The sequence below is a fragment of the Macaca mulatta genome, chromosome 19 (assembly GCF_049350105.2).
Source record: "Macaca mulatta isolate MMU2019108-1 chromosome 19, T2T-MMU8v2.0, whole genome shotgun sequence".
NCBI classification, from domain to species: Eukaryota; Metazoa; Chordata; class Mammalia; order Primates; family Cercopithecidae; genus Macaca; species Macaca mulatta.
This window is the reverse complement of record NC_133424.1, coordinates 19,673,425-19,687,756: the sequence shown is the minus strand read 5'-3', so window position 1 is coordinate 19,687,756 and position 14,332 is coordinate 19,673,425. Positions and strand designations below refer to the sequence as shown.

The window sequence follows — 14,332 nt, the reverse complement described above, 5'->3', positions numbered from 1 at the left end:
GTCTCTACTAAAAATACAAAAAATTAGCTGGGTGGCAGGTGCCTGTAGTCCCAGCTACTTAGGAGGCTGAGGCAGGAGAATCGCTTGAACCCGGGAGGTGGAGGTTGCAGTAAGCCAAGATCGTGCCACTGTACTCCAGCCTGGGCAAAAAGAGCAACACTCCATCTCAAAAACAAAACAAAACAAAACAAAACAAACCCCCCCCCCCAAAAAAAAAAAAAACCTCCCACTAGTTCCCTTATAGATAACATCTCTATGAATGGGCCACCATGGTAATGGTTGCTTAAGTTGTTCTTCAGGAACAGGATCAGTTCTTGTCCAGTTCAAATGGGCTGAGAGCCGAACCTTCACCTCGGCCTGTGTGTATTTAGGTGGTGACCTTTTGACGTTAGAAGGCCAAACACTACACCCTCAGATCATGATAACAATGTCATTTGGTGAACACGCATCCTATGAAATGCATCCTATGGAAAACCCATGAAGCTTCACTACGCATACACGGTTCCCCGACTGCCCCACTTTTCCCCGTGTCTCTGACCACCTTGCTCCTCTATCCCTTAAATATCCCTAAAACCCCATCTTCAGGGAGGCAGATTTGAGATCTGTTCTCCTTTCTCCTCACTTGGCTGCCTCGTGAATCAACTCTTCGCTACAAAACCTGTCATCTCTGTTGTACTGATGGGCAGAACGAGCCTGGTTTGGTAACATAAGGGATGCGTGAATTTCTGAGTAGCTGGTACCTCCAAGACTGGCTAATTAAAAAAAATTTTTTTGAGATGGAGACTTGCTCAGTCACTCAGGCTGGAGAGCAGTGGCTCACTGCAACCTCTGCCTCCCAGGTTCAAGCAATTCTCCTGCCTCAGCCTCCTGAGTAGCTGGGATTTTTGTACTTTTCGTAGAGATGGTGTTTCAGCATGTTGGTCAGGCTGGTCTCGAACTCCTGACCTCAAGTGATCCACCTCCCCTGGCCTCCCAAAGTGCTGGGAGTAAAGGCATGAGCCACTGCACCTGGCCTAATTTTTTTTTTTTTTTTTTTTTTTCTGTAGAGATGGGGGGTCTCACTATGTTGCCTAGGCTGGTCTCAAACTCCTGGGCTCAAGCAATCCACCTGCCTCAGTCTCCCAAAGTGCTGGGATTACAGGCGTGAGCCACCGCACCCACCTTGGTGAATTTTACCATGGGAATCCTCTAGGAGAAAACTGCATAGCTGCTAAACAGTATGTACAACACAGACCAACTCAAAAGAAATCCTGCTGCACGTGAGCAGGTTGGAGAGCAGCGGGGGGTCAGCACAGTGGAACTTGTTCCTACTCCCACCCCAACAAGAGCACCAGGCCTGTGCTGGCCCAGCCACCTCTCCTCTCTGGGCACGCAGAGGCTTCCACTTCTGGCCTGGTGGTGGGTGGGCCCTGCAAGTTGCTCTGGCCAATGGGCTGCAGGCGAAGTGAGCCGGGATTGCCATTGGAGACCCTGCGGTGGCTGCTCCTGCAGATGGTGACTGATGTTCAGACCTGAAGCCTCAGCCAGCCCCAGAGTGCAGGGCGCTTGGGAAGGAAGGCCGTGCTCAAGTCCATGAGACTTTGGGCTGCGCTGGATGCAGCTGGAGACGGCCCCTCCTGCCTTTGTGGGTGGCCACATATATCCTGAAAGGGACGAGTATATGCACAGAATCTCTGTGGGAGGAGACAGGAGAAAATGGTCACAGGAGGCCCCCTGCGGAGGGAACTGTTCACCTAGTTTTCACTGTAAGCCCTTGTAGACAGCTGGTGTTTTCTGGAAAATTGTGGTATGTATTAATTCAAACAACAATAGCATTTAAAAACTTTATTCAAGACTTTTATTCAGAACGTTTATCACAAATATGTTTCAAAAACACTTCAACCCTGTTTGGGGGTTCATGGGGGAAGATGTGGGGTCAGAGCCAAAGAACAGCCAGGAGCAGGAGAAGAAGTCATTTATATTTTTATTAAATATACTCTCTTGGCACAAATCTTTAAAATATATAAACATTAGATATAAACAGTGTCTTCATGGCATCAAAATATAACTCCAGACCAGGACCAGAGACTAGCAGGGAGGCGAGTGACCGCAGAGCCTCGAGGGCCTGGCTGTGTGCAGGGGTGGGGGACAGCACTGTCCCAACTCCTGCCGGGTCCCACTCAGCTGGGAGCCATCTCCAGGGAGACACACTGGGGTCAGCAGGGCCTGGGGGACCCTCCCACCTACGCCTTGTCTCTCCTGCCTAGCCTGTGGCCCCAAATCCACCCATTTGGTCTCACCCACCTGGGGCAGACCCCCAATCTCTATTGCTGTCACATGCTTGTGTGAGTTGGGTGCCCTCCCATCTCCCTGTGAGGGTTGCCCTGCCTCTCCTGCCAAGTCTGAGTGCTGGGTAAAGGATACCCACCCAGTGGGACAACCCCTCACAGCCATCACAGGCTGCCTGGGCCTCTGGGGACGAGATCAGGGATGGCTGGTGGCCACATGCAAGGAAGGCAGAGAGAGCGGTCTGCACACCCACAGGTCCAAGGCAAGAACAGGAGGAGGACAGAAGGAAGGGAGAAATGGAAGTCACAGCTGGAGATGAACAAGCTCAGATCCCTTCACACAGCGTGTGCTGAGCCAGCCGTGGAAAGCAACACTCACGTTACGCTCACCCTGGCACCAGGTCAGGGGTTCAATGTCAATAGATCATAGACCCGGGGTCAGCCAAGTTGAAAACCAAAACCAAAAAAAAAAAAAAAAAAAAAAAAAAAGGGTGTTTCTGAGTCCCTGTGATACCTGGTGGGCCCTGGGGGACTTCTCTGAGAGACCAGTTAGCCTCCCCTGGGTACCTCAGCTCTTCCTCACCTCCCACCCCCAGGCTATACTCTGTCATGAGGCTCCCACTCGGGGAGATGGAGGCTACCAGGTGCCCTGTGCTCCATTTCATAGAAACTGAACAACTCCTGTGGGCTTTAAATTGCTCCATATCCCAGCCAAATGCCTGCTCAAGTGGGGACCCAGGAACCCGTTGGATAACACAGCTGGGCAGAGGGTTGGGGCACTGAGACGCTGGGCCCAGGGGTCAGGAGCTTCTGGGCCAAAGCTGGGGGCTTGGGCGCTTACATTTCAGCAGATGCCCCAGGCTGCAGGTCTGACCCAAACCTGAGGCAGTTCCATGTCATGGCCTGGGCCTGGAGCCCTGCTGCAGAGCAAGCGTGAGTCTCCTGGGAAGGTTACAAAGCAGGTGGGCAGGCAACCCTAGGAGGAGATGTGCTCTTGAGGACCCAGCTGCTTGCAGGGTCTAGGATAGAGACAGACATGAGGCTCTGGGGGACACTGTTCCCAGCAGGAGGCTCTGGTGACTGAGGAGTCGTGGCCACGCGGGAAATACTGAAGAAGGCAGGGCCGGCAGGGTGGGGTGGTCCAGGGGCTGCATTTGTGACCAAAGCTGATCACGAGGCTGGCCCCATCCAGGGCAGGGTCCGCCTGCAGGAAAGGCGCCCCCGCACCCCGGAGGCCGGGCAGGCACCTGGAGTCAGAACAAGAAGGGCCAGGCGCGGTCTGGCTCTGAGCCTGGTGGGGACAGGGGTCACTAGAATCAGCAGCATGTCGGAGGACACACAGGATCAGGAGGTGGAGCCGACCACGCCCCACTAGGGCCTTTTGGGCAACACCTCCGGCAGGCAGCGCCAGCCTCTGCAGAGGAAGGAGGAGGGGGGCTGCGGGACACCCCCACCACCATCGCCCCAACACTTCACTTCCAGGGCCGCCAGCTTTGTGTTTGGACCTGGACTCTGAGCCCAGGCTCCTCCGGTCCACCTTCTCGTTCCACAAAGCGCCTCATGTGGCTCCTGAGGTGGAATCAAGCGCGCCCCCCCGTTCCGTGGGCCCAGAATACAAAGGGGTCACTGGTCCACCGTCCTGAGAGCAGCTCAGGGTACCCTAGCTCTGCAGGTGCCGCAGCAGGATCTGCATGAGGTCGAAGGTGGTGAAGCTGATGCCCACGGCGATAGGACCCTTGACCCAGTTCATGCTCAAGCCTTTGTAGAGGCCGCGCACGGCGCCCTCCTCCCGCACGATGGTGCGCAGCGTGCAGGCGATCGAGGCACGCGGGTAGCCGGTGACGCCGGCCGTCTGCATACGCCGCCGCACCACATCCAGCGGGTACGAGGCCGATTGCCCGATGAGGCCAGCGCAGGCGCCGAAGATCATGCGCTCGAAGGGGTAGGGCTGTCGGCGGCCACTGTACTCTGCAGGGCAAGGGGCGGGAGGGCCGTGAGGGCGCCGCGAGGGGGCATGCACCCCGCACCCGTGCGCGCGCACCTTTGTACCCCTAGGAGCAACCTGCGTGCACATACACACATGCACTTGCACCCCCACGTGTGTTCGCACTCATGCGCACCCACACGCCCACTGCCTCATCCCCGGGGTTGCTCCTTTCACTCAAATTCGAGAAATAATTTTTTTTTTTTTTTGAGACGGAGTTTCACTCTTGTTGCTCAGGCTGGAGTGCAATGGCGCAATCTCGGCTCACTGCAACCTCTGCCTCGCCGGTTCAAGCCATTCTCCTGTCTCAGCCTCCTCAGTAGCTGGGATTATAGGCATGCATCACCACGCCTGGCTAATGTTGTATTTTTGGTAGAGACAGGGTTTCTCCATGACCAACATGGAGAAACCTCCTCTCTACTAAAAACACACAAAAATTAGCCAAGTGTGGTGGCGGGAGCCTGTAATCCCAGCTACTCGGGCGGCTGAGGCAGGAGAATGGCTTGAACCCGGGAAGCAGAGGTTGCAGTGAGCTGAGATCATTCCACTGCATGCCTAATTTTTTTGTATCTTTGGTAGAGACGGGGTTTCGCCATGTTGCCCAGGCTGGTCTGGAACTCCTGACCTCAAGTGATCTGCCCACCTTGGTCTCCCAAAGTGCTGGGATTACAGGCATGAGCCATGGCACTGGCCAGAGTTCCTCTCACATAGGCATTTCAGGCAGTGAGTCCAGGTTCCTCAGTGGTGGCTGGACACAGTGTGTTTTCTCCCGATTTGGATGTGGGTCTACAGCCTGCCCCATCCAGGGGTCGTACCCCACTCTGCCCAGTCTCCAGGTCTATGTGACCCAGGTGGAGCTGCGGTCCCCAGGGAATGCTTCCTGAACGTCCCCTCCCCATGCCCCCAGCTCTTCTTACCTCTGTGCAGGCTCTTGAGCGTCTCATAGGTGAAGAAGCTCAGGCCGGCGTAGGGAATGACCCCCAGCACAGTGGGCATAAATCCGTGGTAGAGGGTCTTCAGCCCCTCTTCCCTCGAGATGCGGATGAAGACATGAAAGATGTTGCTGTACCTGCCAGGACAGAGCAGCCCAGCAGGTGGGACTCGGCCCTCCCAGGCACAGGGAGGAGCCACAGAGGCTCTTGGCTCCTCCCACAGCCGGCTGGGCCTGGTTGTGTTTGGATGTTGATGTTTTCCTTCTTCAAGACATATAACCCCATCGCCCAAGCTTTGGCATTAGAGGGGAAATGCACGGGTAAGCCTAGACTCCACCTTTGCCACAGGAAGCACTCTGGCATGCTCAGCCCTTGTCTCTTTTTTTGTTTGTTTTTTTTGTTTGTTTGTTTGTTTTTGTTTTGAGACAGTCTCCCTCTGTTGCCCAGGCTGGAGTGTAGTGTCACAATCTCGACTCACTGCAACCTCTGCCTCCTGGGTTCAAGTGATTCTCCTGCTTCAGCCTCCCAAGTAGCTGGGATTACAGATACATGCCAGCAGACCTGGCTAATTTTTGTATTTTTAGTAGAAACAGAGTTTCACCATGTTGACCAGACTGGTCTTGAACTCCTGACCTCAGGTGATCCACCCACTTCAGTCTCCCAAAGTGCTGGAATTACAGGCATGAGCCACCATGCCCAGCCTCTATTCTTACATTTTTTTGGTCTTTTTTTTTTGGAAACAGGGTCTCACTCTGCGGCCTGGCTGGAGTGTAGTGGTGTGATCATGGCTCACTGCAGCCTCAAGCTGCCAGACTCAAGCAATCCTCCTCCCTCAGCCTCTGGAGCAACTGGGACCACAGGCGTATGCCACCACACCAGGCTAATATTTCAGTTTTTGTAGAGATGGGGTCTTGCTATGTCGCCCAGGCTGATCTCAAACTCCTGGGCCCAAGCGATCCTCCTGCCTTGGCCTCCCAAAGTGCTGGGTTTACAGGCATGAGCCACTGCACCCAGGCCCAAGCCCAGTCTATTCTTTTTTTTTTTTTTTTTGAGACGGAGTCTTGCTCTGTCGCCCAGGCTGGAGTGCAGTGGCCGGATCTTACCTCACTGCAAGCTCTGCCTCCCGGGTTTACGCCATTCTCCTGCCTCAGCCTCCCGAGTAGCTGGGACTACAGGCGCCCGCCACTTCGCCCGGCTAGTTTTTTGTATTTTTTAGTAGAGACAGGGTTTCACCGGGTTAGCCAGGATGGTCTCTATCTCCTGACCTTGTGATCCGCCCGTCTTGGCCTCCCAAAGTGCTGGGATTACAGGCTTGAGCCACCGCGCCTGGCCGCCCCGTCTATTCTTAACACATTTTTCATGATCATGGTATCTTCCCTGAATTAAGCAATCTAGTCTCACAATTTTTTTTTTTTTTTTTTTTTTAGGCAGAGTCTGGCTCTATTGCCTATGCTGGAGTGCAGTGGCTAGATCTCGGCTCACTGCAACTTCTGCCCCCGGGGTTCAAGCAATTCTCCTGCCTCAGCCTCCCGGGTAGCTGGGAATACAGGTGAGTGTCACCATGCCCGGCTAATTTTTGTATTTTTAGTAAAGATGGGGTTTCACCATGTTGCCCAGGCTGCTCTCAAACTCCTGACCTCAAGTGATCCGCCCGCCTCGGCCTCCCAAAGTTTTGGGATTACAGGTGTGAGCCACTGCCATATTCTTACATATTTTTAATGCATCTGTGCCCAGTTCAAAATGAAGACTCTTGGTTTTGATCTAAGCAGAAACTGACCCCCAGGCTAAGAGAACAAATTGCTGCCTTTCTGGAACAGCTGCAGAATAAAACACGAGGCCTGCCCTGTGGACACAGAGGCCCAGATGCAAACCCCAGGGGCCCGATAGAGAGAGGGATTCCGACCTGGGAGCCCCCGAGACACAGAGCCCCCGGGGCTGATGCGCATCACAGACGTGAGGACTCACATTTCCTTCGGGGTTACGGCCATCCGCGCTCTGACCAGGTCCAGGGGGTAGGTCAGTGAAGCGGCTGTCGTTCCAGCCAGTGCGCCGGCGAAGAGGCGAGGCCAAGGGGGCAGGGCTCTGAACAGGGCAGGGGGAGAAGGCGAGACGCCAGTGAGGGGACTGCAGATGCACAGAGGCCCAGCCTGGAGCACACGCACGTCTCTGCTGGGGCGGGGACAGGGGTGGGGACCGAGGAACACGAGGCGGGTTTGGCTTTCTCGTGGCAAAGATGATGGGGTCTCTGGAGTGGGCCTCATTTTGAGGTTCACATGGCTGCCTTCCCTTCCCCGCTGCTGGCATAAATTAATCAATGATACGTATTTTCCCTGCGGCCCAGGGGGCATAGTGGCCTGTCTCTCTGGGATTTATGTGTGGGGGTGGAGAAACGTCTGGAGACAAACGGGCAAAGGAGAGGAGCTCTGAACACAGAATAGGGCATGTGACAGAGTCAGGGGGCGCCTCAGGAGGGCCTGGGTGAGGAATCTCCCGGTGTTTCATTGGGGGAAGAGGGAGTGCGGGGCTAGGGGCAGGGCACCGAGAAGAAAACGCGGAGAGGGCGGGGCATAGGGAGGGCAGGGGGCAGGGCGTGCAGAAGAAAGAGAGAGGGGCGGGTGTGGGCGGGGCAATTCTGGGGCAGGGCAGGGCAGGGCGGGGCCTCACTCTCCGCGGAAGCCATAGTAGCTGCCCAGGATGCGCTTGTACTCTTCGTGGGCGCTGAACTGGATGGCGGCGTAGGGCACCACGCGCACCATGGTGGCCGAGTTCCCGCGCCACAAGCTGAGAAAGCCCTCGTTGAGGTAGGTGTAGTAGAGGACCCGGAAGGCCTCCTGGAGATAAGCGGGGAGGTCAACATCCCTCCGCCTCTGCCTGCCCTCCCCGTGCGCCTGTGTGACCAGCAGAGCGCTGAAAGTGCGGAGGCGGGGCCGGGGTGACTCCATCTCCATGCACAGTAAACACCCCCACCCCCATGTGAGGGCCCCACCCCGATTTGTCCAGACTGACATTATCAACCCTAGCTCCGTCCCTCCTCCCTATGTTTTCTGGGCCTCCCACCCCAGCAAGTTCTCCATCCCTGGGGACTGCAAAGCGAACCAGGCTGCAAAGCAGCTCGGAGCCTGCCCGAGGGCATGTCTGTTGGTGTTTGGCATTCTAGCTTTTACAGTTTATCTTTTTCTTTATTAAGAAGGTAGCACCTGCTCTCTAACAATAAATCAAACATGAAAGGTTGTTTTAGAGCTGCCGAGTCTCCCCACCCCACTGCCGGAAAGACACTCGGGATGTCCCGTCAATTCCCAGGCTGGGCTGTGTCCAGGCAGAGCTGGGGATGGGAAGACAGGTAGTCCTGTCCCCACCCCTGAGACTCAGATCACCTGCCTAACTCCTGCCAGCCCAGCAGGGTAGTGGTGACTGTCCCCAGGCCAGGGCGGTGACATAGTGGCTCACCTTGGCAGAAAATCTTTTTGAAGACACTGGAAAAAACAGAAGCACAAAAGCCACTGAGAACCTCGCGTCTGCGTGGCCCCACCCCCGGCACCCCCTAGCAGAGTCGCCCTCCTCTTCTCCCCAATCTTGTCCCAGGAATGGGAGCTGAGCTGACACCCAACCCCCAGAATAGTGAGGGTCTCCAGTGAGAGAACGTGTCTGAGATGGGTTGGCACTCAGCCCCCTGTCCCTGGACTAGACTACTATTCACCCAAACCCCTGCAGTGAAGGTGTCCCAGCCGCCAGGCACTTGGGCCTCAGCTGAAAGCCCAGGCTCTCAGAACAAGGCTTGCGGGTTCCATGTGTGCGGTCAGTCCTCTTTTCCGGACATGCCCCTCCCAGGGCCCCAGCACAGGCACCACTATCCTGCCTCTCCCACCCCCTGTGGCTGCCAGGTTCCCTCTCTGGTTCTGTGCTGCCCTTGGGCATGGGGGACCCGAGCCATGTTGGGCCATGAGCACTCTTGGGAGAGACCCAGAAAAACGGGCCACAAACGGTCACCAGGAGCCTCTGACGGCCTGGCAGCCCGCTTCCCTCAGCCCTCGCGCCCCACCACTTGTGTGTGCAACGTGCATGCATGCCTGCTGCCTCCAGGGTTGAACCCCAGTTCCCTGAAGAACACAACACCCCGCACCTGCTCATGCACACTTAAAGGGGCCTGCCCTGGCCAGGCGCAGTGGCTCAAATCTGTAATCCCAGCACTCTGGGAGGCTGAGGCGGGTGGATCACCTGAAGTCAGGAGGTCGAGACCAGCCTGGCCAACATGGCAAAACGCTGACTCTACTAAAAAAAAATACAAAAAAATTAGCTGGGCATGGTGGCAGACTCCTGCAATCCCAGCTACTCGGGAGGCTGAGGCAGGAGAATCGCTGAAATCCGGGAGGTGGAGGTTGCGGTGAGCCGAGATCGCACCACTGCACTCCAGCCTGGGGAACAGAGAGACTCTGTCTCAAAATAAATAAATAAATAAAAGGGCCTGCCCCTTTTGAAGACCTGCCAGCTCACTGGATGCCCATGCCTGCCAAGGAGGACGCTGATATTCATGCCTCCACTTTACGGACACAGAGAGGGTAGGGGATCGGCTCAAGGTGGTGGGAAGGGCCTGGCTGAAGCCTGCAGATTCTTCCCAAACAGCTGAGGGGCAGAGGGCCCCGGCCGTAACCATCTTGCTTCTGGGCCCTGGGCAGGAACTGGTAACTGTTTGAGGGGGGCAAAGGCCACCTCTTCAAAGGACTCTGCGACTGTTTAACCCTAGGGAGGGAGGGTGAGGGTTTCTGTTAAGGGTTTAATTTCTGTCCTCCGAAAAGCTGTGTCCAAATTCTAACCCCTAATCCCCAAGAAGATGACCTTATCTGAAAGCAGGGCCTTTCCAGATGTAATAGAGTTAAGGTAAGGTTGTACTGGGTTAGGGTGGGCCCTAAATGCAAATTGGTGTCCTTATAAGAAGAGAAAACAGGCCGGGCGCGATAGCTCATGCCCGTAATCCCAGCACTTTGGGAGGCCAAGGTGGGTGGATCACTTGAGGCCAGGAGTTCAGGACCAGCCGGGCCAACACGGCGAAACCTGTCTCTACTAAAAATACAAAAAAATTAGCCAGGCATGGTGGTGCGTGCCTGTAGTCCCAGCTAGTCAGGAGGCTAAGGCAGGAGAATTGCTTGAACTGGGGAGATGGAGGTTGCAGTGAGCCAAGATCACACCACTGAACTCCAGCCTGGGTGACAGAGTGAGAGTCTATCTCAAAAACAAACCAACAAAATAAATATACAGAGAGAAAACAGACACACACGTGATGACAGACGCAGAAATTGGAGCCATGCGGCCACAAGCCAAGGAGAACCAGGAGCCCCCAGAAGCTGGAAGAAGTAAGGAAGATCCTCCCCTAGAGCCTCTGGAGGGAACGCAGCCCTGCCCACACCTGTAGACTTCTGGCCCCAGGACTGTGAGAGAAGAAATTCCTGTTGTTTGAGGCCGCCTGGTTTGTGGTCTGACAGTAGCCCCAGGAAACTCGTACAGATTTGAAGTGGATTTTATTATTTTATTTATTTATTTATTTATTTATTCATTCATTCATTTATTGAGACAGAGTCTCTCTGTCACCCAGGCTGGAGTGCAAAGCCGTGATCTCGGCTCACTGCAACCTCCGCCTCCCAGGTTCAAGCGATTCTCCTGACTCAGACTCCAGAGTAACTGGGATTGCAGGTGCCCGCCACCATGTCCAGCTAATTTTTATATTTTTAGTAGAGGCGGGGTTTCCCCATGTTGGCCAGGCTGCTCTCAAACTCCTGACCTCAAGTGATCCATCCACCTCGGCCTCCCAAAGTGCTGGGATTACAGGCAAGAGCCACTGCGCCTGGCCTCTAAGTGGATTTTAAAGAGACATTAAAAAAACCCAATTTGAGTGCAGTGGAGCACACCCATAGTCCCAGCTACTTGGGAGGCTTAGGCAAAAGGATCACTTGAGCCCAGGAGTTTAAGGCCAGCCTGGGCAACAGAGAAAAACCTCATTTCTAAAATAAATCTAAAAAAAAAAAAAACAATTTGAAGCATGGTTTAGGGGCCATGAAGGAGGAGGTGACCACCTGGCAGCTTCTCTTTCACATGGGGAAGGACAACACTTACCTTGGAAGATGATTTTGGTTCGGTCCAGGGGGGCTACTGCTGTTTTGGCAAGGGCGCCAGCCAGGGCCCCAGACAGCAGGGAGCTGAGCACTTGCCTGTGGTCACGCTGCAACAGAACACGTGATCAGAGGTCAGAGGGCAGGGGGTCTGTTCTGCAGAGGACCGTGCCCCAGAAGTGCCTTCCTTACACCCTCTGGGCCAGGGCCAAGGGATGCACCCCACCCGGAGTGTGTTGGCGCTGCTTGGTTCTGGGTGATCCATGGTGGGTCCACAGGCCACAGTGAAAACCTCCCAGGATAACAGGGACCATCCACGTTGGAGGTGAGGTGTGCAGGTTTAACATTCTCAGAGACAGGCTCACAATAGGACTGGCCTACGTGCAAACTTCTGTTCCCTCCACAGCCTGTGTGCACCTGACTATGGCACTGTGGCATGTTAGGTACACAGGGACTGAAAACAGGCACTAGGGACCGATGCGGTCAGGGGGTTGGCAGTGGGTATCAGGCAAGCAGACCTTGACTCTGTGCCGGTGTGTCCCTTCCCACAACTTCCGATCAGGACTCCGGAGGTTGGCATCTATGACTCTTCATCCAGCCCAGTTGAGGGGGTGACAGCGACATTGATGATGGCTGCCAACTTGCGTTGACTACTCCCATGCCAGCCCGAGAGCCATTGCTTTCTGGAGTCCCTCTGGAGCTGCCCAAGGCCCCTGCTCCCCCACAGCCCTCCCTCCTTCCCAGGAAGGTCGCACCGCACAGGAGTGTGTCCGAGCCCTGTGGGATCCCATGGGTACCACCTGCCCATCAGGCTGGAGTTTCCATTTCCCCTGCTGACTCGGCCACGGGACTCTCACTGAGAAGTGGCAGAGAGCATTCTGGAAAGTTCTGGATGGGAGGTGCTCTGATTCCATTTCCCCAGTGGACTCGGCCACGGGACTCATTGAGAAGTGGCGGAGAGCATTCTGGAAAGTTCTGGATGGGAAGTGCTCTGACCTTTCCTTGCCCTGCAGTGCTTTGCTGTCTGAACGTAACGTGGATGGGCAGGTGGTTCAGCAACTCCCAGGGATCTGTGAAGTCCCACTAGGCACAGGCTTCCTGAAGGGCCTGGAGTCCCACAGTGCAGGGTGGGGGTGTGTGCAAGACTCCTCCTTTCCCCATGGTGCTGCTGGTCCACACAGAGAGCCAGATGCCAACCGAATCATCAGATAAATGCAAATACAACCACCCATTGGGAAGGTGCCGCCAGGAGGTGGCCCAGGGTTCTGCAAGAACTCTGGGTAGGGGGGTGAGAGGCTGATCTTGAAGGATGAGGTGCAGGTCACTTTGGGGTGTGTGTCATAGTATTAGGTGGGGAGGAATGAACACTCAGAGGCTAGGGTGAAAAGGAGCAGGGGACCCTGGGGGACCACAAGGAGGGCAGATTTGCTGGCACAGGGAAAGGGAGGGGGCCCAGAGAATAGAAAGGAGATGGGAAAGAGAGGTGGGTGCCAGACCCCACAAAGCCTGGCAAGGAGGGCTGATCTTTGCCCAAATAAATGGGCAATTTTTTTTTTTTTTTGAGACACAGTCTCGCTCTGTTGCCCAGGCTGGAATGCAGTGGTGTGATCTCAGCTCACTGCAACCTTTGCCTTTCAGGTTCAAGCAATTCTGCTCCCTCAGCTTCTTGAGTAGCTGGGATTACAGGCAAGCACCACCACGCCTGGCTAATTTTTGTATTTTTAGTAGAGATGGGGTTTCGCTATGCTGGCCAGGCTGCTCTTGAATTCCTGGCCTCAAGTGATCTGCCTGCCTCGGCCTTCTGAAGTGCTGGGATTACAGGCATGAGACACCATGCCCGGCCTAAATGGCCCATTTTTAATATGACCAGAGTGGGGCTGGGCACTGTAGCTCATGCCTGTAATCTCAGCACTTTGGGAGGCCGAGATGGGCAGATCACCTGAGGTCAGGAGTTCGAGACCAGCGTGCCCAACATGGTGAAACCCTATCTCTACTAAAAATATGAAAATTAGCCGGACATGGTGGTGGGTGCCTGTAATCCCAGTTACTCATAAAATTGAGGCAGAAGAATCGCTTGAACCCGGGATGCCAAGGTTGCAGTGAGCCGTGATTGTACCACTGTTCTCCAGACAGGGTGACACAGCGAGTCTCCATCTGAAAAAATAAAGAATAAAAATAACAATGTGACCAGGGTAGAAGTGGCTCCTGCAGAAACCCAGGATAGATATGGTGGAGGCTGGAGATGGGGAAGGGATGTGGGAGCACTTCTCAGGTGTTACAGGCAGCCAGAGTCAGACTGAGCATGGCTGCCCCCACCTCTAGAGTTTGCTCAACTCAGTGGGTGGCTTGGGGTGAAGGGCTGGGCCTGAGTCTGTCCACACACCTGCCTGAATCCCAGCTCTGCCCTGACTGAGCTCAGGCAGAGGGTGCCCTCTTTGGTCTCCCAGTCCTCATCGTTGAAACAGCAAGGTGCCAGCTCTCAGACCCTCTCCCACATGTCCTGGGCTACCCAGCAGCCTTGCACCCCCAGTCCGGTTCCACAGAACACAGCCTTCTTTTCCTCAGTGCCCTCAGGGTCCCCTCCACCAGCCCAGCCCTCCCTTCCTCAAAGGGACAGAGTGCACAGCGATTTTGTTTCTGAGGTCAAACTTCGCCATGGGGTTTGATCTTCTCCTAGCTTCTTGGAGGCCTGTCTTTGGGGGCCTCTGCCTTTTCTGGGACATGCAGCCAGGTTGCAGATGTCTGGTTCCACGAGCTTTGAGAAATGTGGGCGCTTGGTGGTCGTCCCAGCAGCAGTCCAAGGCTTTACCAGCCAGCCAGTTTCTTCTCTGAATCAGTCGGACCAGCTGTTCCCCTCTGGAATGGGCCTCTGTGTGCAAATGGAATATTCCATGGAGAGTGCCTCCCTGTGCCCTGCTGGCGACAGAGTTCTTCTACCTCCTCCATTCGGTGTTTACCTCCTATCAGTTTGTCCTTTTGTTTGCTTGTTTGCTTGTTTTTTGAGACAGAGTCTTGCTCTGTCCACCAGGCTGAAGTACGGTGGCGCAA

At 55.1% G+C, this 14,332-nt stretch overlaps 1 protein-coding gene across 3 annotated transcripts in view; it reads right to left on the bottom strand.

The window, feature by feature from the left end:
- Positions 1–1,809: 1,809 nt before the first annotated feature.
- The window catches only part of SLC25A42 (solute carrier family 25 member 42), a 48,328-nt gene continuing 35,805 nt past the window's right edge, over positions 1,810–14,332 (bottom strand). For 2 of the 3 annotated variants that reach the window (XM_077977042.1, XM_077977043.1), the window contains 6 exons: positions 11,289–11,394; positions 8,631–8,656; positions 7,848–8,014; positions 7,149–7,265; positions 5,169–5,320; positions 1,810–4,235 (listed from right to left, as the gene is read on the bottom strand). In XM_077977042.1, coding sequence (XP_077833168.1) covers positions 3,928–4,235; positions 5,169–5,320; positions 7,149–7,265; positions 7,848–8,014; positions 8,631–8,656; positions 11,289–11,394 — 876 coding nt within the window. In that variant the 3' untranslated portion in view covers positions 1,810–3,927. 3 annotated transcript variants of the gene reach the window in all.